This window comes from Mustelus asterias, chromosome 18, assembly GCF_964213995.1.
Source record: "Mustelus asterias chromosome 18, sMusAst1.hap1.1, whole genome shotgun sequence".
Taxonomy (NCBI): domain Eukaryota; kingdom Metazoa; phylum Chordata; class Chondrichthyes; order Carcharhiniformes; family Triakidae; genus Mustelus; species Mustelus asterias.
The window spans coordinates 24,462,488-24,489,440 of record NC_135818.1 but is presented as its reverse complement, the minus strand read 5'-3'; the positions used below and the strand labels follow the sequence as shown (position 1 = coordinate 24,489,440).

General features: G+C 42.6%; 1 protein-coding gene across 3 annotated transcripts in view; it reads left to right on the top strand.

The window, feature by feature from the left end:
• Positions 1 to 26,953, top strand: part of eif2ak4 (eukaryotic translation initiation factor 2 alpha kinase 4) — a 111,869-nt gene that overhangs the window by 339 nt on the left and 84,577 nt on the right. For all 3 annotated transcript variants that reach the window (XM_078233557.1, XM_078233555.1, XM_078233556.1), the window contains exons 2-6: positions 3,885 to 4,000; positions 8,375 to 8,477; positions 13,680 to 13,853; positions 21,385 to 21,465; positions 23,814 to 23,977. In XM_078233557.1, the coding sequence (XP_078089683.1) occupies positions 3,885 to 4,000; positions 8,375 to 8,477; positions 13,680 to 13,853; positions 21,385 to 21,465; positions 23,814 to 23,977 (638 nt within the window). The remainder of the gene's footprint in view (positions 1 to 3,884; positions 4,001 to 8,374; positions 8,478 to 13,679; positions 13,854 to 21,384; positions 21,466 to 23,813; positions 23,978 to 26,953) is intronic.

The following is a 26,953-nucleotide window of genomic DNA, read 5'->3' as shown; positions in this document are numbered from 1 at the left end:
GCACGTGACAGCGGGATGGGGTTGAGAGGTGGACAAGGGGAGGGTGATGGGGCAAATGGACTGGGAAAGACAATGGGTCGAAATTGAGAGGGGTGGGGGCTGTGGAAGGAGTGAGGGGGGGGAGTGGTGGAGGGTTGGGGGGGGTAAGGACTGGGGTTTGGTGGAATGTGGGCTTTTATTGGGAAGGGAGATGGATTCGGGGAGTGGGGAACTGGGGGAAGGATGTGAGTTATTAGGTAGGTAGGGGCTCTTTGCGGGAGAGGGAAGGGGATGGGAATAAAGGGAAGGGGAGAGGATGGAAAGATAGAGATGGTTTGGGGAGGGTGAATGTGGGCAGTGATTGGCTGAGTATTCTGCAGTAAGTAGCTCATCCTTCCACATACACTGCAATGTTCCAGTTGCCTGGATGATTGCAGCTCTCGTAACATTGAAGAACCTTGCATCATCTAGGACAAAGTGATCAATTTTATTGGCATCACTGGCATACCTTGTTGCCATCTACAAAATGCACTGAAACAAGTTGCCAAGGCTTATTTGCATCACCTCCAAATGTACCACCATCAGTCTTAGCCAAGGCAGCAGATGCAGGGAACACCCTCATCACCAGATTATACTTCATGTCATATACAATCCTAACTTGGATACAGTTCACCTATTGCTCCAACAGGCCCACAGCAGACCACATCTCCCTGGCCCTACACTCAACCCTGGAACACCTAGATACACCTGTCAGACTTCGATTCATAGACTACAGCTCAGCCTTTAACACCATTATTCCTACGAGACTCATCTCCAAACTTCGTAGCCTGGGGCTCAGCTCCTCCCTCTGCAACTGGATCCTAGACTTCCTAACCCACAGACCGCAGTCAGTAAGGATAGGCAACAACACCTCCTCCACAATCATCCTCAACACTGGTGCTCCGCAAGGCGGTGTCTTCAGCCCCCTACTATACTCCTTATACACCTCTGACTATATGGCCAAATTCCCCTCCAACTCGATTTTCAAGTTTGCTGATGATACCACCTTAGTGGGTCAGATCTCAAACAATGATAAGACGACTACAGGAAAGACATAGAGGAGGGGCGATGCTCCCAAAAAAGTTCTAAATGCTGAATTCGTGGGAAAACTGGTGTAAATCACAATTGTTATTTCAGTGGGAGTTCACACTTGAATCTCTCACACTCTGTGCAATGCAGAGGTCATGATCGTGAATATCATTAAAAGCTCGGGGGCGGGGCCTAATCATGCTAGAGAATGACCGTTCCAGAACTCTGCGTATGCATAGTGGCCCCTATCTGTCATCTTCCCGATCGTTGGTCAGCTCGATTGCTGGCAAGCCCGAGACCCTCGCTGGGCTGCCCCTCCCGACACCCCCATGGCCCGATTGTGGCCCCCACGAGCATTCCTGGGCCAACCCTGACCAACACCACCTCCCCACCCTCCCTCGTAACCACTGCCGTCCCAGTAACCCAGGGCAACTGCTGTCATCGCGGTAACCCATGGTAACTGCCACCATCCCTGTAACCTGGGGTAACCATTGCCATCCCTGTAACCCGGGGTAACCGCTGCCATCCCGGTAACCTGGAGCAATCGCTGCCAACCCTGTAACCCGGGTAACCACTGCTGACCCACATCCCCACCTTCCTCCCGGTAACCTGGGGTAACATCTCTTCCCCCACCGCCACTGATCGTTCCCTAGGCCTCGTCCCCTTGGCACTGCCCCCTACCTGGTGTGCAGTGCCAGGGTGCCCCCTGGGCTTGGGCACTTTGCCCCTTGGGCAGTGCCAGGGGCACAGACTGGCACTGTCAGGATGCCCATGCCTGGGGACACCCCCTGATTGCTCCTCCCTTCATTCCAGTGGGGTCTCCCACTAGTTCCCCGAAAGTGGCGAGCAACTTTAAACCCTGCCAGAAATTGTACTGGCAAGATGGGAGATGCTATTGGGCCCAGAGAATTCAGTCCCAGGCCCGATAATGACATTTAAATTACATTAAAATAACTTATTGCTGTTTCCAGCATGGTACTGACTGCACCGGATATCCGGCGCTCGGAGATGTGTGCGCATCAGGAACGCATGCGCGAATCCTGCGAATCAGCCCACACACGATTTTCCCGGCCCGACGCACTAAACAAATTAGCGCATCAGGATAGGAGAATCGCCCCCAGAGTATCTGGTGAACTGGTGCGATGGCAATAATCTCTCCCTCAATGTCAACAAAACAAAGGTGATAGTCAGCAACTTTGGAAACATAATGGAGGGCATACCCCCGTCTACGTCAATGGGGGTGAATTTAGAAAGTAGCTTCAAGTTTTTAGGTGTCCAGATGCTGATCTCCCCATTGGGACACTAGTCAAGAAAGCCTCTACTTTCTCAGCAGACTAAGGAAATTTGACATGTCTGCTACAACTCTCACGAACTTCTATAGATGCACCATAGAAAGCATTCTTTCTGGTTGTATCACAGCTTGGTATGACTCCTGCTCTGTCCAAGACTGCAAGAAACAACAAAGGTTCATGAATGAAGCCCAGTCCATCACTCAAACTAGCCTCCCATCCATTGACACTGTCTGCACTTCCTGCTACCTTGGAAAAGCAGCCAGCATAATCAAGGACCTTAGCACCCCGGACATATTCTCTTCCACTTTCTTCCATCGGGAAAATGATACAAAAGTTTGAGATCACATACCAACTGACTCAAAAACAGCTTCTTCCCTGCTGCCATCAGACTTTTGAATGGATCTACCACGCATTAAGTTGATCTTTCTCTACACCCTAGCTATGACTGTAACACTACATTCTCCACTCTTTCCTTTCCTTCTCTATGTATGGTATGCTTTGTCTGGATAGTGCGCAAGAAACAATACTTTTCACTGTATACTAATACATGTGACAATAAATCAAATCAAATCAAAACATATTGCTCGCTCCTTCATTGTTGCTGGGTCGGAATTCCAGAATTCCTTGTCTAATAGCACAGTGGAGAGAATCTCAGTGTGATACCCACATCCCAGTGAATGACTTGAACAGAGAAACTGCATCCCCAGCACTACCACTTGCTGTGGAATTTTGGAAACAATTTAGTTTAAGAAAGAATTTGTAGTTTAAAAAAACTTTAATATTACAATATGTCAAAAATGCTTCATAGCTAATGAATTAATACTGAAGTTTTGTGGACAAACCTGGCAGCCAAATTACAATGTGGAGATGCCAGCGTTGGACTGGGGTAAACACAGTAAGAGTTTTAACAACACCAGGTTAAAGTCCAACAGGTTTATTTGGTAGCAAATACCATTAGCTTTCAGAGTGCTGCTCCTTTGTCAGATGGAGTGGAAATGGAGCCAAATTACACGCAGATAGGTTTCCTCAAAGCAAATACAAATGACTAATCTATATTTTTATGGTTGAAAGTTCTTTTCCTCTCAAAAGATGCTATGGCATATTTTTCATCCACATGGTCAAACAGGTAGTGACCCAATATTAAGTCTCGTCAGAAACTTGGCACCTCTGGCAATGGAACACGGAGTACTAGACTACAATGTCAGCCTAGAATTAGGTGTTCGAGTCCTTGGAGTGGGTTTTGAATCCAGAACTTTCTGACTCAGAGGCAAGAATGATAGCAGTGCAGCCGTGCTGACACTAGCTTGTGTTTTGTCTCTAGTCTGGTATTCACTTTCCTCTTGGGCCAGTCTGAAATCCATTTGTGTTTAAGTAACTAGCACCGTGATCTCATTTGTCATTCCGCAGCACAGAAGGTTATCTCAATTAGTGCTCAGTGCTATCCTTACCTTCTGCAGTGGATCTGTTGACTTATCTGAAAACAGTGTTTTTCCTTTTTGCTTGTAGTGCTGATCTCATCAATCTGAATCAATGTTTCTGTTCCAGGTAAAGCGTCCCCCAGAAATCTGTATTAAGCTGCACCCTCAGGGATTGATCAGCATTGAAGATAGCCATGTTGCAGTGGATTTACACGTTACTTGCCCATCCAATTATCCTGACGTGTGAGTACCTGATCCTCTCTTTGCCAGACCTTTACCGTTGCCATTGAGTCACTACACCCATCTTGGCACTTGCTGTTAGATGCACAGCAAGTTGTTTGTCAGTGAGGCTATCCGGGGATTGATGACTCTGAGATGCAATTAGAAAAAAGCTGTTAGCTAAATGAAGTTTGCTAAGTCTAATTTCAGTGATGGGGAAAAAAATCAAGTGAAAAGGTTAATAGTGTAAATGGGAAACATAAAAATCAAGGAGCTTACATTAATGAAAGAAATTTGACAAATAAGATCTGAGGGGCCCAAGTGATGTCTGGTGGACAGTTCCACATTAATGGTAACAGATAGAAGATGTTAACAGAGGTAAGCTATTACTTTAGGATATGATATGCACACAGCAGGCTGGACAAAAGCTTTTATCAAAATGTGGGGTGGGATAAATAGATTTATTAGTAAGGAATCAACTATACTAGCTGGAGATTTTAACTGCCAGAAATGGGACTGGGACAATGATATCTTCACTGGAATGGAATGGAAGTCATTTCTGAAGACAATGAAAACTGTTTTACGACGCAGTCTGTGAACGAGTGAATAAGGGGAGAAATGTCTTGGGTTGCATCACAAATAATAGGGACAATCAAAACTGTAATAGAAAGCTGGATGAGGCTTTATTTAAGTACCAGTTATCATACTGTGATCACATGACTTTAGAAGGTTGGAGAGATCATAAAATCTTAGAAACCCTACGGCACAGAAAGAGGCCATTCGGCCCATCAAGTCTGCACCGACCACAATCCCACCCAGGCCCTACCCCCATATCCCTACATATTTACCCACTAATCCCTCTAACCTATGCATCCCAGGACATTAAGGGCAATTTTAGCATGGCCAATCAACCTAACCCGCACATCTTTGGACTGTGGGAGGAAACCCACGCAGACACAAGGAGAATGTGCAAACTCCATACAGACAGTGACCCAAGCCGGGAATCGAACCCTTAAAATAAAACACTTAATAAAACAGCTAAATTTAAGATGACAAACTTTGTGCTTAAAATCTGAGTCCAAGTGCTCCTGGCAGGTTTTGTTGGAGCTGTCCAGGCTTTTATTGACATTGGTGAACTTGCGAGTTGGTAAAGGTGAGGGGTTTAGAGCATTCCTGGGTGAGGTATTGCAAACCTGTAGTGAGATTCCATTTCCCTTACCCAATAAATTGTCTCATAATCTGAATCTGAGGGCAAAGATTCCCTAATGCACCATTTTGATTTCGCACATCTGACTGTCCCTGTCCATAGTTATACATTATGCTTTTGATGCATGTCTGCTATGAACTGCCCAAAATCATGGCAGTTAGGGCTCTTATAATGGAACCAAACTGGCTTTAAATACAATTAGGAGATAAAATGGCAGCTATAACTGTGCTCTGTGCAAAATCCCACTGATGTGAGACTATCTCAAAGGTGACTTTGCATCAGTGAGAAAGTTATAAATTATTACAACTTAAAGCATCATAGTACCTAGCATCACTGCCAAAGTTAATATTTTACTTATTTATAGAGACCATTGGTGTGCGATGGACTTAAGTAATGTTTGTAATTTATAAAACTAATTTTGTTTAAGTAATGATAGGCTACATTACCGTGCTGAATTTAGACATGAACCTGACTTTAGTCAGGATACTATGACTACAATCAGTGTATGTGGTGTACATAATGGAGAATATAGACAGAGCTCCCTTGATATAAGTTAAGCTTGGTGGAAAAACAGAAGCAAAGTGAAGCAGTAGTGTAGTACAAGCCAGTTGCAGGTAGCTGTCCAACTAGTGGAAAGTGAAACTGGTTTCCATACCCCTTGCTCTGTCAACCATCTCAAAATCTTTTCTGAGATAAAAGGCAATTCTATTACTTGGGCATCCAATTTTCTTTTGTGTTTTTTGGGGACAATTTGAGGGTTGGGGGGGGGGGGGGGTTATGTTTGCAGTAATCTCTCGAATAAAGTTGTTCTCCTCTGAAGAAAATTGGAATCTGATGCCAGTTCAGAGAGAGCTGTTACAATTTGACAATTTAATTCCTTTCCCTGAACACCTTTCATGTTCACAGTTAAAGAGCGTAATCTTTCAGCAGGCCGAGTCTTCTAAGAACCCGTTGAAATCTTAATGCCTGTGTTGTGAATGGGTTAATGCAATTACAGTTCAGCAATCTCTGGTAAATGCCCTCCATGTTTTCTCATCATGTCAGCAGACAGAGAATAACACATAACCAGGTAAGCACCAATCTGCAGATACTTCAGGGGTGCAGAGATAGAAAGACACCAAAACATTGCAAAAGCTTTTAAGTGCCTCTGAATATCTTTCCAGTAAGCTGCTGCTTGGACACGCTTTACAAACAGAGGACCTTCTGGGTGGAGTTGTGTTTTCCCTTTAATCGATCTTCAAGATGAGATGCAGTTTGCAAAAGACGCAAGTTCCAGTTTGTTCACAGAATTTACATATGTACATACGAACTAGGAGCAGGAGTAGGCCACTCAGCCCCTCAAACCTGTTCCACCATTTAATAAGATTATAGCTGATCTGATTGTAACCTCCACTCTACATTCCTGCCTACCCCTGATAATCTTTCACTCCCGCCTTATTAATCAAGAATCTCTCTAGCTCTGCCTTAATTTGTTGCTCTTGCGCTAGGAATAACGAGCCACAATCCTCTCATGGAAGTTCTTGCCCATAAGAAGTATAAATAAACAAGTGAACAATGATGTTAATGGTCCTTTTACATTGGTACGCTAGAGATTGCAGTTCCCTTCCTGATTTCTCCCTAAGCTGTCTCCACACCTGTGACTAGAAAAATGCAGCTGTGTATCAAACCATGTACACTAACAGTCCAAATAACCTGTCCAACAATCAAACCACTTTGTGAATTCTCTCTACACAAGACTGTTGCAACTTTGAACAGTTCAACCGCCTGCTGTTTTCCATTAGTGCCACCTGGCATACTGTTTTTTGTTTTGGGCATTGTGTCTCTGGAAGGATGAATTGGTCCCGAAGGGGCGTAGATCCACCATAATTAATCCAGGAGTCAAGTTAAATGGTCAAATTATGTGACCTGGATTGATGGGTGACCTAATTGAAGTGTTTAAAATTCTAAAAGGATAAGACTAGGTAGTGGGTGACTACAGAACAATGAGGCACAATGTTAAAATCAGAGCAAAGACATTTGACACTCGGATCTTTTCACACAAAATAATGAAAATCCGGAACTTGCTTCCCAAAAGACTGGATAGTCAATTGAAATGTTTTGGAGAAAGGCAGATTTTTCTTTGAGAATATAGAGGGATATACATCAAAGATGGTTAAATGGATTTAAGGAACGGATCAGCTATGATTTAACTGTATGGTAAAATGGGCTCGAGGGACTGAGTGGTCTAGTTCTGTTCCAACAACTCCCACTTATTGCAGCTTTCCCACTTGGTCAGCATGCTGGCTGCTGCCCAATTCCCTTTCACTGTATTCTGCATCTCTCTCGCCCTTCTTCACACTCCTCTCAGCCATTCTTCTTCCCACTTTGCCTGTTTGTCCCACTGAGTTTCGCCCATATTTTAACCCTGCCTAATCTGAAAAGCACAAAGCCTGTGTTTGGAAGTTGGGCCGAGTCATGGTTGTGAGGAAGTTTGGGTAATTTGAACAAAGTTTGGAATGGGTTACCACCTTCACATTTCAAAGAATACTAGTCTTGACTGAATGTGATAGACCCAAATACTGTAACATGACTGTCTATTTTTAAATCTTAATGACGGTCAGGGTTATTGCCAGTATTTTACTCTATTATTAATATTTTTCTTTCATTTTACATTTTCTGACAGTGTTGCCTATTGAGTCCAACCCCTGATGGATCAGCAGGTTTTTTTAGTGCAAAGCTGAGCCAGACATACCAAGTAATTGATGCGCTCAAACTGCCCCACGCCCGCTTAATCCCGAAGCCCCGTTCTTCGGGTGACAACAATTGGAGCTGAGAACAAATTTCTATGGGGCTCCCCTGCTGAGGTTAAGGGTGTGTGAATGCCTGGTCACAGATGGATTTGGTCAAATGTATTGAGTGGTTTAATGGCTCAAACCTGAGGATTAGCTGCTTCAGCAATGTAGCAGCAGAGTGTTGAGTGCCCTGTCATTGAACATACTCCTGTAAACAATTAATGTCTTTGGTTAAGGGGAAGGGAATGCAACTGGTGAGAAAAACATTATAAAATGACAAGCCCAGTAGCAGCGACATTCCTTTAACGTGTGTCTGTGGCATGCTAGGCAGTGAGTTGGTGAAATGCAGTGTTGCTGGCTAAAGCAGAAGCCAGCTTGCTATGCAACTTTCACTATTGACTTTCACTATCACTCCCACAGACCTCCAAACATCGAGCTGAAGACTGTGAAAGGCCTGTCGAATGAGAAACGCAACCAGTTGCATGCAGAGCTGGTGAAGCTAGCGAAACAACATTGTGGAGAGGTAAGGAAATGCTTAGAGGCTGACGTAACTTGAACCCAATATCATGGTATGAGGTTTGCCTTTTATATTATGCACATTGTATTCCAGTTGTTTGAACCCTCACCTGCACTATATTATTTTTGCCCTATTTGAGAGCCTAAGGGCTTTGCTTCAATATACATAGTGGTAACTTGCCATTGATGCAAACCTTCAATCTGCTACTCCATTGCATAGCAAATTGGGACTGCAATGAATTACGTCATCAAGAACGAGTTAACTTGTGTAGAAGCTCATCAAGGGCCAGCAATGTGGTAACATGTAACTGCTGCTGAATGCGAGCACACTCTAATTTATCAGCAGTCTATCCTTTCATAGTTAACTGTGGAGCAGTGTTAAATGATGATGTATGTGCCAGTTTCAGTATTATTCAGAGATGTACAAAGAACGAAGAGAACAAATAACATTACAGCACAGGAACAGGCTCTTCGGCCCTCCAAGCCTGCACCGACCATGCTGCCCGACTGAACTAAAAACTCCCTACCCTGTGCCAGGGACCATATTCCTCTATTCCATTCCTATTCATGTATTTGTCAAGACGCCCCTTAAAAGTCACTATCGTATCTGCTAGTTTTAAGTAGTGTGTTCATTTGTCTTTTAAACCTGTGAGAGTCCAACCTTTTTACTGTTAGGAAATGCTAGCCTAAAGCCTCCACTCTGCGAATATTAACAGCAGATCCCTAAAAATAAGTGTCCCCGGAAAAAGTTACCCTCCTGCTGCGTTAACCTTAGTAGCATAGAGAGGCCAAATTGGGGAAGCAGGGTGTAGCAGGCCACTTAATATTTCATCAATTCATGGCACATGCGTGTTGCTGATGAGGCCTACATTTATTAACTGTTAATTAAGATCCCTACTCCCATAATAAGATGGTGATAAGCTGCCGCTTTGGACTGTCACAGTCCATGTAGTGTAGGTACATCCAAAGTGCTGTTATGGAGCAAGTTCCAGTATTTTGATCCAACAACACTAAAGGAACAGATTTAGTTCCAATTCAGGATGATGGTGTGCCCAGGAGGGGAACTTGCAGCTGGTGGTTTTTCCATGCAACTTTTGCCTTTGTGTCTACATGGTAGAGGTTGTTGAGTTTGGAAGGCATTGTCAAAGGAGCCTTGGTGAGTTTCTGCATTGCATTTTGTAGATGACACACATTGCTGTCACTGTGGCTGGAGTGGATGGGGATCTAATCAGCAAACACAGCTTTGTGCTAGGTATGATTCCAACAAGTTGAGAATTTTCCCCTGATTTATACTGACTTCAATTTGTCCATGTTTGGACAAAGGCTGTAATGCAGTCAGGAGCCCAATGGTCCTGGTGGAATTTAGACTGAGCTTTGGTTAGCAGGTTTTGCTGAGTAAGTGTGGCATAATACCACTGTCGATGACACCTTCTGACACTTTACTGATGATTGCATGAAGGCAACTGGCGCACTAACTGATCCAGTTGGATTTGTCCTGTCTTTTGTGGACATGGCGTATGTTTGCAATTTTCCACAATGTCAGGTAGATGCCAGTGTTGTAATTGTTCTTGAACAGCTTGGCTCAGAGCGCAGCCAATTCTGGAGCACAAGACTTCAGCACTATAGCTATGATGTTGTTAGACCAATGACTGTTGTTGTAGCCAGTACACTCAGCCATTTCTTGATATCACTTGGGGTGATGCTCAGGCCCTCAGGAGAAGGCTGCGACGGATCAGTCACTTGGCACTTCTGGCTGAAGATAGTTGCAACTGCGTCAGGCTTGTCTTTTGAACTGACCTGCTGGACCCCATCAGCATTGAGGATAGGAATGACTGTGAAGCTGCCTCCTCCCATTAGTTGTTTAATTGACCATTACCATCCGGGATGTGCAGGACTGCGGAGCTTTGATCTGATCTACTAGTTATGGGGTCGCTTAGTTCTATCTAAAACATGCTACTTCTGCTGTTTAGCGTGAATGTAGTCCCATATTGTAGCTTCATTAGATTGGCACCTCATATTTAGGTATGCCTGGTGCTACTCCTGGCACACTCTTCTACACTCCTTAATCCCAGAGCTGATCTCCTGGGTTGATGATAAAGTTTTGAATGCCTTCAAAACCTCCTTTGAAGGCATTGTCAAAGAAGTCAAAGAAAGACTCCTTTGACAATGCCTTCCAAACTCAACAACCTTTACCATGTAGACAGAAAGGCAGAAGTTGCATGGAAAAACCACCAGCTTAGTGGGATCAAAATATTTTTTTCCAGGGCTCTTGAGATTCTCTCGATGATTACCTTTTGATTTGTGGGAGGTTTTCACTAACTGCTTTATTAGGCGTTGCAGTCAGGTAGTAACATTATCTTCTGTATTTGCGTTTTTTTTTAAGAGTTTCCTTCTTTAGATAGACAAGTTAGCATAAATACCAACTGTAAAGCTGCTGCAACATATGGTAGCTCATCCAAACTCAAGCTAAGGATTAATCAGGTCAAAATAGTATGTTAACCATGTGTGAATGCTAGATTCAAAACTTATTTGCAAAGTAATTGCAACACATGGCTTGTGCAATTTACAATAATAATTAGATTCAACTAAAATTCTAACTATTTGATGCAATGAAACAGAATCCGACAGGCGTAAGTTAAGTTAATAAAACTTCTCTCTTCTCATTGCCTCTCCAGTCCCCATCACCACCCACCATCACACAATCAAAATGTGACAGACCATCTCTCTGCTGGTTGCTGCCCCTGTTCTTAATACAGCTTCCCCTTGGCCTGCACTTGGTCTCCTTTCTGGATTTCTGATCATTTCCATCTTTTTTTTCAGTTTTTTTCCCACCACATCTCCTCCCAGTCCTGGAGGATATTAAAAGTTTGACTCAAACTGGTTATCACATCCCAGAAAATGTGGACTGTTTTGAGCCCAGCGGGTCGTCGTCTAAGATAATTGCTCCAGCTCCTCCAATGCCTGGTTCCCTACCTCCTGACCTTGCTGTTCTTCCAATCGTATCTGCTGTCTCTGGAGGAGCAGCAAGGTCAGGAGATAGGGAACCTGTTTTTTGGAGAAGCTGGAGCAATAACAGGGGAGAGACAGGATCTGTGATTGGAGGAATAGTTCCTCATGGATCCTGTCACCCACGCTTGCTCACTGCTCCTTCAATGAAGCTGCATGTTATTTTCCTGCTCCCTGTGCCTGCAATTTCAATTCTCCATACGTGAATCAGAGGAGCCATGCTGTAAGATGGGGGCTAACATTCTTGAATTTGTTGCCCTGTCTTTACTTTTTGATGGGCTACAGGTGTCATTTTGGGGGCAAATTTCCCAGTTTATTTTGAATCCTCATAGAGTGATAAATATGTTGGGCCGTGAGTTTACATATTGTGGTTGAACATGTTTCTACTCCTGCTGATAGCTCATAGTGCCTCATGGCTGCCTAGTTTTGAGCTGCTAGATCTGTTCTGAACCTGTCCCATTTAGTATGGTAGTAGTACTACTCAGCATGGTGGAGGGTATCTTCAGTGTGAAGATGGGAAAGTGTTTTTCCATAAGGATTGTGTGAATCATAGAATCCCTACAGTGCAGAAAGAGGCCATTCGGCCCATCGAGTCTGCACCGACCACAATCCCACCCAGGCCCTACCCTCTTATCCCTACATATTTACCCGCTAATCCCTCTAACCTACGCATCTCAGGACACTAAGGGGCAATTTTAGCATGGCCAATCAACCTAACCCGCACATCTTTGGACTGTGGGAGGAAACAGGAGCACCCGGAGGAAACCCACGCAGACACGAGGAGAATGTGCAAACTCCACACAGACAGTGACCCAAGCCGGGAATCGAACCCAGGTCCCTGGAGCTGTGAAGCAGCAGTGCTAACCACTGTGCTACCGTACCGTGTGGTGCACTTCAACTAATGTGTCATGGATAGATTCATCTGCAACAGGCTAGGATAAGATCAAGTAGGCTTTTCCCTCTTGTTGGTTCTCTCACCACCTGCTGCAGACCCAATCAAGCAGAGATGTGCTTCAGGACTTGGCCAGATTGGCCAGTCATGGTACTATTAAGCCACTCTTGCTGATTGGCATTGAAGTCCCCACTCAGGGTACATTCTTTCCCCAGCTAATCTTAGTGCTTCTTCCAAGTGGTGTTCAACATGGTCGATTAGTGCTCAGTTGTGAGGGTGTTAGATAGTAATCAACAGCAGGTTTCCTCCCTGATGTTTGACTTGATGCCATAAGGAATCTGGAGTCAATGTAAAGGACTCCCATGGTCACTCTCTTTTGACTGTATACCACTGTGCTGCCATCTCTGGTGAGTCTCTTTTTCTCATGGGACAGGACATACCCAGGGCTGATGATGGAGTAGTCTGGGAATTAGCAGTAATGTAAATGATTCAATGAGTTTGACTAGTTCGGACTTTTGCTAAACAAGCCTGTGTGAGAGCTCTTCTAATTTTGGCACAGGTCCTGGATATTAGTAAAGTTTGACTGGGAGGAATGTGCCTTTCTCAATTCCAGTGCCTTGGTTGATGGTGGGTGCTCTGTCCAGTTTTATTCTTCAACGTTTTTGTAACATATTGATACAACTGAGTGGCTTCTTAGGCCATTTAAGACAGTAGTCAGAAGTCAACCACATTGCTGTGGGTCTAGTGTCATTTGTAGGTCAGACTGGGTGAGGATGGCAGATTTCTTTCCCAACAGAACGTTAGTGAACCAGATGGGTTTTTATGACAATCCTGCAATTTCATGGTCACCATTACTGGGACTAGATTTTTTATTCAATATTTATCTAATTTAATTTAAATTCCCTCAGCTGCTGTCTTATCGTGGAAGAGATGAATCTTATTTTGCCTGCGCCCAACATTTGCAAATGCACTTTTCAGAAAGCGATTGTAATTGTACAGCGATTAACTTCTGATTGTAGTAGACAGTACCTCCGTAAAATATGTATTAGGCAGCCTGTGATTCTTTTCCTTAGTTAATCCACTCTGTTCGAATTAATGTTTATTAGTATTTTAAACCCCAGAGTATTTTGAAGACCTCAGCATACCAAGGGACATAACCAGACATCCGGTGGACATTGATACATTTGGCCTGTTTGGACATAATTCTTTTTTAAGTGCTGTGTTTCTCAGAATAGCTGGTGCATCTCAAATGTCCTTCCTGAGGGATGAATTATCCCTCCTCATGCTGTGTTATGGTGTTCCTTGTGGTAGGTGATGATATTCGTCTTGGCGGATCATGTGCAGACATTTCTCAGTGAAAATAACATCCCTCCCTCCAAGTCCTTCTACGAGGAAATGTTGAAGAACCAACAGGAACAGAAGCAGCGGCTAGCACAGGAGGAGCAGCGCAGGATAGAACAGAAAAAGAGACATGATGAAAAAGTGGTATGTGATGCATGATCTATTTCTTTATCTTCTCATCCTCCTTTTAGTACTTTTCCATTGCTGTGATAATTGCACGTTAGTTCCTGCCCAGTGCTTTATTTTCTTTCCTGATTCTGCTGACTCATGTTGTTAGCAGCTTCCATAGGCACACGGTAGCCTTCACCCAAGTGGCCATTCTTCCGAAAGACGTGCTGATTAGGTGCATTGGCCATGCTAAATTCTCCCTCAGTGTACCTGAACAGATGACTAGGGGATTTTCACAGTAACTTCATTGCAGTGTTAATGTAAGCCTACTTGTGACACTAATAATGAAACTTTAAATTTTTCAGGGCAGCTTGCAGGTCATTGTGCCAAATTTCAGTCAAGCTAGATTATATCTTCACCTGATATCCACATATTTGCTCATTTTCCAACTTGCTGGAGAGCAGCCAGGGGCAGGAACCTGGCTGAATTCCAACAGATCCTCTTAAGTTCAGCTTGGGTGTCAGTTGGTCACAGAATTTACCATCTAATAAATTTACAAGGCAATAAAAAGAATATTCAAAAATTAGTGTTATTTGGAACCCAGCTTGTGCTTCTGGTATGATCTTATATTCTTATTGCGGCTTGAGTTATGTGTTTAAAACACACAAAGGTGTGACTGTTTATGGGTGGAATGTTCCATGGCGACGGGTGCAATATCCAGTAGTCTATTCTGGATCCAGTTCCATTCATGGTTTGAGGCTGTTTTCAACAGGACTGGTCCATGCACGGTGATTTATCTTGAGATTGCTTTAAATGAAATGGATTACTTGATAACTTTAATGCATAAACATTGAGGACTTCACCTTGAAGCTCTTGATCTGAACATTCTGCAGGGCTCTGAGTTGTGGAATGCACTTCCAGGTCGAAACTATATCAATATTAAAGTTAAGATTGTTTGGGAAGTTAATGGAAATGCGGATGAAGGGGAAAGATGATTAGACTATTTGTTTAAGTGGAGAGTAAACAGTGGCAAGGACTGGGTAAGCCAAAGTGACTTGTTGTTTTGTAATTTTATGTACTGGATAGAGTTTCCAGTTGACTGACTATTTGGGAAAATAAATTCTATACTGCTTTGGTTGAGTTATAGGTATAGAAAATAGAAGCATGAGGAGGCCATTCAACTCTTCGAACCTGCTCCGCCATTCATTATGATCATGGCTGGGAAAGGGTAGAGGATGGACAGTGGGTGTATTTCATACCCACTTCTCCTCCCAAAAAACTATAGGTTATGTTCCCATGACTTCTCCCTCTTTCAAAACACCCCCCCCTCAAAATCCAGTGAACTGCCCCTAATATCCCAAACTCTTTTATGTATGTTTATTTCTTCCCTTCCCTCCTTCTACTTCTCTAGCACCAGCTCAAAGAACAGAATTTCCATTGATATCTACTCTCCCAGAAATACAAATCTGGGCTTCTGGCTGTTTGCCACTTTAATTATTTGTCCTGCTGTTATCCAGATTTCTGATCTTAGCCTCCTCCATTGTTCTATTAAAAATCAGTTTAAGATTAAGTACAACAGCTCAACTTCCTACCAGTCATTTTACAACCCTCTGACCTTAGCATTGAGTTTAATAATTTCAGACATTAAACACAACTGCAGGTGTTAGTAATGTAGGATGGGTGTACCTCAGGTAGAGGAAAATTGTGAGGTGGCGAAATGGGGATTTCCCAGGTGGCAGACTGGACACATCCCTGGTGTTGACCCCGTCTCTTTATTTCACCATGCTCACAGATGTTATGAGTGCTAGAATTTATAAGATGGTTATGTTTAAACAGTGCCTTTTAGTTTAAGGTAGGATAGAATGTTTTGGAATGGTGGAAGTAGTGTGAAATTGTACTGAATTCTTCATGGTGACAAATCCTTGTGACCTGGTTGCCATGGAGACTGGGGCGCAGGTCAAAATGTATTCAAAGTCAGATATGAGCTTTAACAAGCAGAAGGGAGGGACTGATTTTGGGTTAATCACTAAGTGAAGAGCTGGTGAGAATGGAAACCAGGTTTGAGAAAACGTGGATTGTGAAAAGTAAGAGACCATGGAATCACCAGTTGGAACTTTAGATTGGGGAGTCCATTTGATTATGCTCAGGGTTGTATGAAGAAAGGTTTGTTAAACGGACACTGGTAGATTCACCTTGCTGAAGCCAAGAGAAAGAAACCTGCCAATGCTGAGAGGAGTTGGGCTATAAGCGTAAGACTGTGCGTCTATAGAGAGTAATGTGGCATGGGGTTTTCTGTGGTATTAAATTGAAAGAGGGGTATACCTGTTCTGTAATTTGGTGAATTAGTTGCCTACTAATGTTCAATTAATTATAGTTTGTTGCAGTACAAGTTTTAAAATGTGAAATCTTATAATGTGATTGTTTGAGATGACCACTGGCAAATTTAAATGTCTGTTTTAAAGTCGTCAGTCACTATGGTGAGGTCACAGATGCTTTTAGATCTTTTCTATCCTTCGCTTCCTCTGTACAACTCTGCTGTAACAATGTACAAGACCTCTCGGCTCTGATTACATCTTTTATTTCTATTAATTTCTCATTATTATATTCTTTTATTGCATCATTATCACTTATGTCATTTATTTATCTCCTGTTCTCTGTGCCTCCTTTTTTTGACTCTGCTTCTCCTTACAGGGTGTTTATCTGTACCAGTTTCTCATTTTGATGGAAGGTCGTCGAGCTGAAGCATTATCTCTGTCTTTCTTCATAGATGTTGTCTGATCTGCTCACTGTTTTACCATTTCCTGTTTTAATTGTACCTCTTTGATCGTTCATTTCAACCTACTCTACAGCCTTGGTTAAAGTCTTCTTCCCTATTCTCTGGAACTCAATAAAAACTCTGCGCCTTTATAAAGTACCCTTCACATCATAAAACAGCCTAAGACACTGCAGAGGAACATTGTATCAAAAAATTACATTGAGCTAAAGAAGGTGCTATTAGGACAAAGAAATAGCTTTAATATATTTTGAATGAGGATAAATAGGTGGAGATGCAGCGATGTTTAAAGAGGGAACTCCAGAGTTAAGGATCTAAGCAGCTGAAGACAGGGCTGCGGATGCCGCAAAGAAAGTGGGGTACATATAAGAGGCTGTAGAAATGTAGAGTGCTGGAGAGTTGCGCTCCATCCATGTAAGGAGGGCATATAAGGATTAAGGTTTGCCCTATACAACTGAGTGTATGGGGGTGAGAGTGAGGGGGTAATAGAAATACCCAAACAGGTAAACCCTGAAGGGGACCATCTGAAGAGGAAGGGAGCAAGGAGAGAATGTCTTCCCCTAAGCCTTTCCAATGGCAAGGCCTGAGACTTTGTAAAATTTACTTCATAACCTTAGAAGGAACCAAACCAACCCTCAATGTCAATAAAGCACAAACAGAGATCTCCAACTAGACAGAAAAAGTAACACATCTTCAGCATATACCGTAATCTTACGCTGCTTTCCGCTACTAGCCAGGCCAAAGACTGAAGGGTTATGTATAATTGCCTCAACTAACGGCTCGATAGCCATTGCAAACAACAACAGGGATAGCGAGCAGCACTGCCTGGTTGAAGGCTTGAAGACTAAAATTATTAGATCTGTAATTATTATTGTTGAGAACTGTTGCAAGTGGGTTTTTATAAAGCAGTTGCTTGTATCCACCCCCCCCCGCCCCCCCCCTCATCCCAGCTCAAATTTCATGAACATGTAGAATAAATAGTTCCATTCCATCCTATCAAATGCTTTCTCTGCATCCAGTGAAATCACCAATCTGTCTATTACTTGTTTTTGAGAAACTTGAATGATATTTAATAATCTCTTGACATTGTTACATGAGTTTCAACCTCTTATAAACCCAGACTGATCACCCTGGATAATCAAGGGAAGATTTTTTCTAGATGCAGCACCAGTATTTTAGATAGTAATTTCAAATCTATATTTAAAAATGAGACTGATTTTATAGGATGCACATTCTACCTTCAAAATTAAATAGGTATTTGCTTCTCTAAACAACTGAGTTATCTGTCCTGCTTCAAATGAATGGTTATACACGCCAGTCAGAGGTTCTATTAGCATGTCTTTGAATTCCGTATGAAATTCACTTTCAAAACCATCAGGTCTCAGGGCCTTACCAGACTGAAGATCCCTCAATGCAGCTAATACATCTCCTTTAGAAATGGGAGCATTTTAGGTCGACCTTTGGTCTTCAGAAATTGCCGGAAGTTCAAAAGAAGAAAACTTGTTTCATATGCATTAATGCATCTCCAGACTGATCTGGACATGAAAGCTTTTAAATGCCTAATTAATATCCTCTGTTTTAAGCACCCTATTTCCCTTCCAATCCAGTGCAGAGGAGAGAGTCTGAGTCTCTACTTCCTTTGTTGTGGCCATGAGGTGGAGATGCCGGCGTTGGACTGGGGTGAGCACAGTAAGACTCGCCTGTTGAACCTAAAATAAAAGGAGCACACAAGAACTATTCCAACTCACAAAAGAGACAATTCTAAACCATTAGCTCTCAGGGTGTTTTCCTGGCTGAATATGAAGTCTTGTTGGACTCTGCCACCATACCTTCCATAGCTATAGCCAGGAGCCTTTCTCCTCAAAATAGAAGGAACAAAACATAATATAGAGGAGGAGAATGACGTGTCCTCTCTGCAATCTAACCTCGCCTATTGAGACTGAGGTCACATGCCCATCTCCCAGCAGTGATGCCACTCATATTTATCATAAGGACGAAGGAGACCATAACTGTTTACATAGAAAAGGAAGAAGGATATTTCTCATTCAGCTCTAGTATCGTACAACCTGCAAAGCATATTCTTTATTTCTATCTGGTGAAACAACCGAGTGTGTTTATTGTTACAGGTATGATATAAATGCAAATTATTTATAGGTGCCTAGACTACCTTCAAAGCTTAAAGTTCTGTCCATAGAGCTGAATATCTCAGACAGGAAACAGGCTTTAAAAATTTGTGGCCCAGGTATTTAAAACTTTCCTCCATCAACAAGTAAGATAAAACTCTTTCCTTTCAACATTCCCCAGGTACCGTTCTCTCCGTGACAATCTGGACCACATTTCCACCCCCCCCTCCCCTCCTCATCTCACAGCACCTTTCATGCAAGTGTAGGAGGTGCAACACCTCCTCCTCCACTGTCGTGCTTCCCATCATTCATAGCCCCAAATACTACTACCACCTGAAGCAGTGAGTTATTTGTATTTCTTTCATCTTGGTATACCATGTTTGCTGCTCATGATATGGTCTTCTTTATATTGAGCGGGCCAAGTGCAGATTGGGTTATTGTTTAACTCGATTCAGCTGGCAAGTGAAACCCTGAACTTTTGGTTGCTTGTCATTTATTTTCTCTGCCGCGCTCTGAATCCGATGAAGCACATTGAAAGCCGGCACTTTACAGCCTTCTGGACTCAACACTGAGTTTGAGAATTTCAGATTATAACTGCTGTCATTTCTTGACATCTTGACGGCATCTCCACATCGTCATTTCTTTTGGACAGGGGTTGCTAGTAATGATTCATTTTCAACTCTTCCAGATCCATCTTCTGTTTATTTTATTGTCTCACTTTTTTCCTGGACACCATCATTCCTTTTGTCATTTAATCATTCTTGTATACTTCCTTAAGACCTGTTATTTCTCTTTAACTTTTTCCAGTCTGATGAAATGTCACGGATCTGAAACGTTAACTCCTGTTTCTCTCACAATAGGTGTTGCCTGACCTGCTGAGAATTCCCAGCATTTTCTGTTTATACTTCAGGATCTTCAGCACTTTGTCTTATATGTAAATGTTTGGATGGTTTGGATTTTAACCAAGATGCTAGAATAGGCAAATAGAAATGAAAATATTTGTGACATTAAAGTCACAAGTAGTGGATGCATAAAACAGGCCCCATCCAGAGTAATGAAACCCTTAAGGAGTTTGATGAGCACTGGTTAGCAATGAGGTAGGAAGGTATAAGGATATGCACTAATATAATCCAATATTCTGCAGCATTCTGTTTCCAGCTGAGCTACAGTCTGCACTCTGCAACAACTTTTGATCAGCTTCCTTTGGCTTTTAGAGAGTCCTTGCCTTATTTAATGCATATTTCTCTCTTCTATGAGGAGAGTCACTGATTGTGCAGTTTATACAATAGAAAGGCGTAAGATTGATGGGCTGGAATGATTTATTCTCGTTTATAATTTGCTAGGAATTGAACCAGTGTGTCCTCAACTACCTCCTCCTGCTTTCTCCTGTTCAGTCACATTAAATGTAAAAATTATTCTGCACAATAAAACTCCTGATTGATTTAAGTTTTAAACATTTAGGCTGACTTTTAATTTTTGGTCAGCTGAGTATCTGACACACATGGAAACTAAAGAATTTCCAAACCAACTTCTGAAACTCTACACAGGCAAGACAGGGATGCATTGTCAAGACTTTTTATTTGCTTGTCTATAGAGCTGACAATCTCTTTCTGCAGGGATGCACCTGAAACCCAAAGACCTTGGGCAGGATTTTCTGGCCATGCTCGCCCCAAAGTTGGAAGATCCCATCCGAGGTCAATGGACCTTTGGATGGTCCCTGTCCCTCACGCTACAATTCCTGTGGGGGGTGAGATGGTAAAATTCGGCCCCTTAAATTCATTTTGCCTATGCTGGCTTTCTGAAAGAACTCCCATGTGGTCCCACTCCCCTCCTGTTCCCCCCCCCCACCTTTTTTTAAAAGTAGAAATGCAATTCCCTTTTCAAAGTTACGGTCAGATCTACTTTCAGCACCTTCTCAGACAAAGTATTCCAGCTTGACCCTTATCCCATGGCTGTTTTGTCATTCACTTTAAATTCACTTGTACCTCTCCTTCTGTCAGTGGAAACTGTTTTTTTAAATTTACTCCATTAAAGTCCCTCATAATTTTTGAACACCTCTATTAAATCTCTCCTTAGCTGTGCTGTTCTAATAAGGACAATCCCAGCTTCTCCAGTCTCTCTACATACCTGGAACCCTGCATTCGTGGTACCATTCTGGTACATCTTCTCTGCACTTTATCCAAGACTTGAACGTCCTTCCAAAGGTGTAGTGTCCAGAATTGAACAAAAATGCTTAGCTAAGGTCGAACTAGTGATTTATGATAGTTCAGTATAACTTCCTTTTGTTTTCTATGCTTTATTACAGGTATAGCAACCTTTAAGCAAATACTTTCCAGTTCTGACAAAAGGGTCATTGACCTGGAATGCTAACTCTGCTTCCATTTCCATAGATACTGCTTGACCTGCTGAGTGTTTCCAGCATTTTCTTTTCATATTTTAATTTCCAGGATCCGTAGTATTTTGCCTTTTAAAGACCTCCCTGTTTATTCTCTTGCAGACTCATGTTGCCCCGCATGCCATGGAATCAGAGCAGGCAAGGGGCAGACAACGGAAATGTCCATGGACTTCGGACGGGAATTTCCAGTCTTGCTCGAGCGAGGCTGTAAAATCCCACCATGATAATTTTATAATATTAAAAATAATAATATTGTTAAACTAATTTTTTTTGAAGCAACGTCAAATCCTCGAAGAAATACAGAGACTTGAAGAGGAGAAAAGAGATGCAAAGAAACTAAACCAGTTGGCCAAGCAGGTACGTAGGGGTATATCTCTTCAAGATTCTGATTCATGAGGGGTAGATGAGAAAGTTGATTGAGTTCTTGATTAAGTTTCCTGAAGAAGTAAGGTTGATGATGGTAGTGTGATTGATGTTGTTTATATGGACTTTAAAATGGCACTTGATAAAAGTTGCACAAAATAGATTTGTTAGCCAAACAAAAACCATACGGGAATAAAAGAGCAGTGGCAGCGTGGATATGAGATTGACTGAGGCTAAAGTAGAGACTAGTGAAAGGTTTTATACCTGAATGGAGATACACAACAGTGTCCCTTGGGTTGGTATTAGGGCCACGGCTCATTTTGTTATATACTGATGACCTGAACTTGGATATATAAGGGAGAATCTCAAAGTTTGCAGATGACACAAAATGTGGAAATGTGGTAAACAGTGAGAAAGATAGCAGCTGATTTCAGGAGAATGTGGACAAACTTGTGAAATAAGTGAACAGATGACCGATGAAATTTAACACAAGCATGAGAAGCAATGCAATTTGGAAGGAAGAATGAGGAGAAACAGTATGAATTAACTGATAAATAAATGTTAAAGGGGTTGCAGGAATAACATGAATTTGAGGTTTACATGTTAACAAAATCCTTGGCTTTATAAATCGAGATATAGAGTTTGAAGGCAAGGAAGTTATGCTCACTAAAATTGCTGCTTAAGCCTCAGCTACAGTATTGTGCCCAAAGATGTCCAGGCCTTGGAGAGGTTGCAGGGAGATTTACATGTTGTGCCTGCCGTACAGTCCGTTTCAACCCTTATATGACGGACAAAGAACTGCGAATAGACTTCTTGTTAGTACAACCAATATTTATTTAAAACACACAATAAATAATCACCCACCCAACCAACAATAAGTTATCTTACAGTTCAAGTCCAATACTAGACCTTGACTTAACTTTGCGTGACTGGCAAGTACCCAAGCAGATATTGACCTTTATCTGTGCGCTGGTCTCTCTAGTCCTCTGCGTAGTCTGGTCCTTTGGTCTGGTCTGGCACTCTGGCTCTGGTCTTCCTTCCTTCTCGGGTGTGGTGGCTCTCCTCGTGCTGGTCGTTGCTGGTGACGGTCACCGTTGTTGTAGCTCGTTCGTGGGGTCAGAGAGAGAGATTCTTGGTTGCACAGCACCCTTTATACCCCATTGGGTTTTACGCCCCTTTTGGCCATTGCCAATCAATCGATCAGGACTTGATCACCCTGATAGATAAAATCCAATCGGGTGCTGCCACGCCAATCTCTGGGTGTGTCTCCAACGGCCATGTCTGTAGGTGCTGGGGGCAGGTAGGACACACACCTCCCTCCCAAATAAGGGGTTATGGCGTCCCTATGACTGGTAAACAACCCAGTTTGACCAGAAAGTCCCTTTTGTCCTGGAGATGGCCCATATCCTGTGTATTCAGTTGTCTGAGTTGCAGCCTGTTTATCTCTGTCTTTTAGGCTGCAGCCTGCTGTTTTAGTTCTTGCCCAATTGTCCTAGAGTGCTTCACAAATCGCCATTTTAGGTGGCCTGTTTGGCCACATACAAGAGTGGTAACAGTAATAAAAGGATTTCAGTGATGTGGAGGGATGAGAGAAACTGCGATTGTTCTCCTTGGAACAGAGACTATTAAAGAGAGAATAAATAGAGGTATTCAATATCACGAAAAGTTTTGATTGAGTAAGTCAGGTGAAAATGTTTCCAGTGTTTAAGGTAACTCCCCTCTTTTTATGAAGCAATCAGACAATTGATAACTACTATCAACCCATTTTAAAAGTGATAACTCTAGTGGAGACTTTGTTGTCATTGTCTGAACACTGATGCGTTGAATCAGAATGTGCCTGGCAAAAGAGCCAGTGTCAATGTATCAGTAATTGCATCCTTTGGCAATTACATTGTCAAGCCAATTGCATTGTTAAAGACAGGTGATGAGCATTGGCTCACCTATAAATAGACACACATTGGGGCCTTCCGTGTCTGGTAGGCTGTGGTGTTTTATTGACCTCTTTAATTACATTTTGGTTTGATGTTTTGAATTTCCATTGTGATTTGTTTTTGTTGGATGCAGTACCCCTTTAAGGGGCAGCACTTTTGATTTGTCCCTTAGTTTGTTTAGTTTAATTGGTTATATACTTAAGAGCATAAATAGACACAGCTGAAACAGTTGGGTAGAGGGAATAGAAAGAGGTTGCTGAGTTGTTATGAGAATGAACCTGCTCAAGGTAAAAGACAAGCGTCAGACTTATTCTTTCTCCACATGCAATTATTGGAGTTAACAACAGAGGTGAGGCGTGTGCGTATGCGTGTGCGCACTGTTTAACCTTCTACTTTTACTCTTCCCCTCAGGAGCGTCGGGAAAGTGCACAAGTGACCATTCCAGGAAATCCTTCCAGAATTCCTGCTTTAAACGAGCAGTCTCCCCACAGCTCAAATGAAAATGCAGCGGACCAAGTCGATTACAAAAAGGGAGGGAACAACCGACGTCGAACAAATTCCAACGGCCGCTCAAAGTATGGAATTTGTAGCAGAATTTAAGCAACAGGAGCATGGGTGTCAAACACAGGTTGAACCTAGTTGAATTGAAGCTTAAATAGTTTACCAACCTGGCTTCCCAATTTGAGGCACTTTCAATATGGCCTATTATTGATATTCAGTCAAATTTAAAGATTGTGTGGTTTTCCTCTGCATTTGAAGGATGTCAGTATTGAAGAATTAGAATCTCTCTGTAGGATCAACTTGATGATTCCATTTTCTCTATCCTTTCAGCTTTGGACAAAGTTTTATGTTAAGTATCAGCTGGACTCAATTGGGATCACTCTTGCCTTTTGAGTCACTAGATTATAAAGAACAAAGAAAAATATAGCACAGGATTAGAAACGACGTCCTGTCGAGAGGGTGATTTAGGGAGGTAATTGTAACTGGGAGACAGGTAACAGGGACACAGGGAGCTGGGTAGGAAATTCTAAAGGACAGGAGTGTAACACAGGAACAAGTAACCACAGATGGTAGGGCAGAAGAATGGTGGGACGTAATGGAGTTCACTGATGGGGGTGGATGATGTTTGCAGATGTGGGTTGGGAGGAAATTACTTAGTAAGGCCATGGAGAAATGTATGAACAAGAACTTTTAATTGGACCTAATGGAATACAAGCTGAAGCTTGGAGAGAGTGGTGATGGGATTTAGTGCAGGTAAGGAATTGGGCTGATATTTTGGATAGTTTGCTCTCATTCCACATTCTCTTACTCAGTTTAGACATAAAGCTGCTGCTTTTGTGATGTTGATTTCAGCATCACGTGACAGATCGCTGAATGTTGTGGAGCCTAGACATGTGAAATGTCACATTATCAAAGCTCTTAGATTGCAGTATGGCAACATTCTCGACCATGGTATTTGTCGTCCTGATGCTGATGGTCAAACCAAATTCCATAGATGTGAGAAAGTCTGTCCATTTGCTGTTATAGGTGTTCCTCAGTATGGAATGTTAGTGTGGTATCATCAACAAAGAGTAACTCTCTGATGGGGACTTGGCACATCTTTGTTTTTGATTTCAGGCAAGCAAAGCTTTCCAACAGTTCTGGTACCCAATTAGACCCTCTCTGTAGAGAAGTTGAAACCATATGACAACATTAAAGAGAAGAATGGTTGGTGACAGAATACAACGCTGTTTTGACTCAACTGCAAGTCTCAAAGGGTTCCAATGTTGTCACATCATAGCTGACCTTACCTTAAATATACTGATTCTGCTCACATGGTTCATTGCCTTGGTGAGATTGATGAAGGCAATATATGAGCCCCTTTGTTCACACCATTTATCTTGCAGCTGTTGGAATGAGAAGATCATTTCAGTTGCAGATCTTCCAGTTTGGAATCACAGTGGGATTTGGGGTAGATGCGTTCGGTAAGGATTGGTACTCTGATCAGGGCAATATGAGCACATATTTTTCCCAGCAGGGAGATAGATGACTCTATAGTTGTTGCAATTGTTGCTGTCGCCCTTGTCTTGTACTGGATCACAATATATACATCATGCCCTCCCTCCAGCAGAAACAGAAATTCATGCAGATGCTGCAGGAGGGCTGGTTTCTTGTGCTTGATGAGTTCAGGTGGTGTAGCCTCAGCCCCTGGATCATTGGCCATGGCAAGTGAGTAGACGACTTGCTCCTCCACTATTGGTTCGATACCCAGCTCTGCCATGATGGGCAGGCTTTCTATGGTGTCCAGAGCTTCCTCAGTGACAGTGTTCTCCCAAGAGTGCAACTCAAGATACCATAGCACCCATCTCTAATTATTTATTGCAGATGTTGATGACCCCCCTGCTTTTGTTTCCATTGGCATCGTTTCCTCTGCTGATTAACCTGTTGCCTTTTAGATTCCTTCATACATGTCCTAGACATTCCCTGTGTCAAAATACATCTGGATATTTGTAACCAGTAGTCATTGGTGCACCACTAAGCAGTCTGATGCATTTTACTTCAAGCAGTTCTTAGTGCACTCATAGTTTTCTCACACAGGTCTCTCGTAGTTTATGAGAGCAGACCCTTAGCTTCAAATACAGGTTCCATCACAGTGATGTTAGCCTTGAACCAGCCAGCACTTCCGCTCTTGCTTCCCATATGTCGATTGTGCAGTATTATAGATAGTGTCTTGAATTATGTTTCATTTTGCTTCTACACTCTGTGGGGAATGTTGGAGAGTGCCTGTTCAATCGAGTTGTGGAACTGTTGAACTTTATTCAACAGTTATTCAACAGTTATTCAACAGCAGGCACGCTGACATCGTTTAAGACTTACCTGGATAGTCACATGAGCAGCCTGGGAATGGAGGGATACAAACGATTGGTCTAGTTGGACCAAGGAGTGGCACAGGCTTGGAGGGCCGAAGGGCCCGTTTCCTGTGCTGTATTGTTCTTTGTTCTTTGTTCTTTTATAGGCAGTAGTGCTGAGAGAGGACGGCAGTCTTGTTTTGAATGAAAAAGCTTCAAGAGTTGCATCCTCCTCTAGTGCACACCAGGGAATGATCTGTATCATTGTCAATGCTGTGGTGAGAATGATGTTCTGAGAATTGTCTGGTGATGATCAGATACAGTTTGCGCCAATGCCCTAATCTTGGATACCTCCAGGACGTCTTGTTGCATGGTTTGTTCGGACAGAAGATGTTAGTTATGCAAAACCCGTGGTTGCAATAAAGCTTAAGTAGCCCCCGAGCCTCCAATACAAATCTCTGGGGGCACTAATCAAATCCCACCAATTTGAATACATTCCCATTTTAGCTATTCTCTGCCTCATACCTCCCAATGAATTCACAACCCAATTCATAAGGTTCTTCCAGTTGTATCTACTTTCATTTTCCCTAATGATCTTTTGTGTGGAATCTTACCAAATGCCTTCTGGAAGTTCATATAGATAGCATTAATTTAGATAACATCTATAAACCCTCTGAACTACCATATTGGTGACCACTTCAAAAAATCCACCTGAGTTAGCTG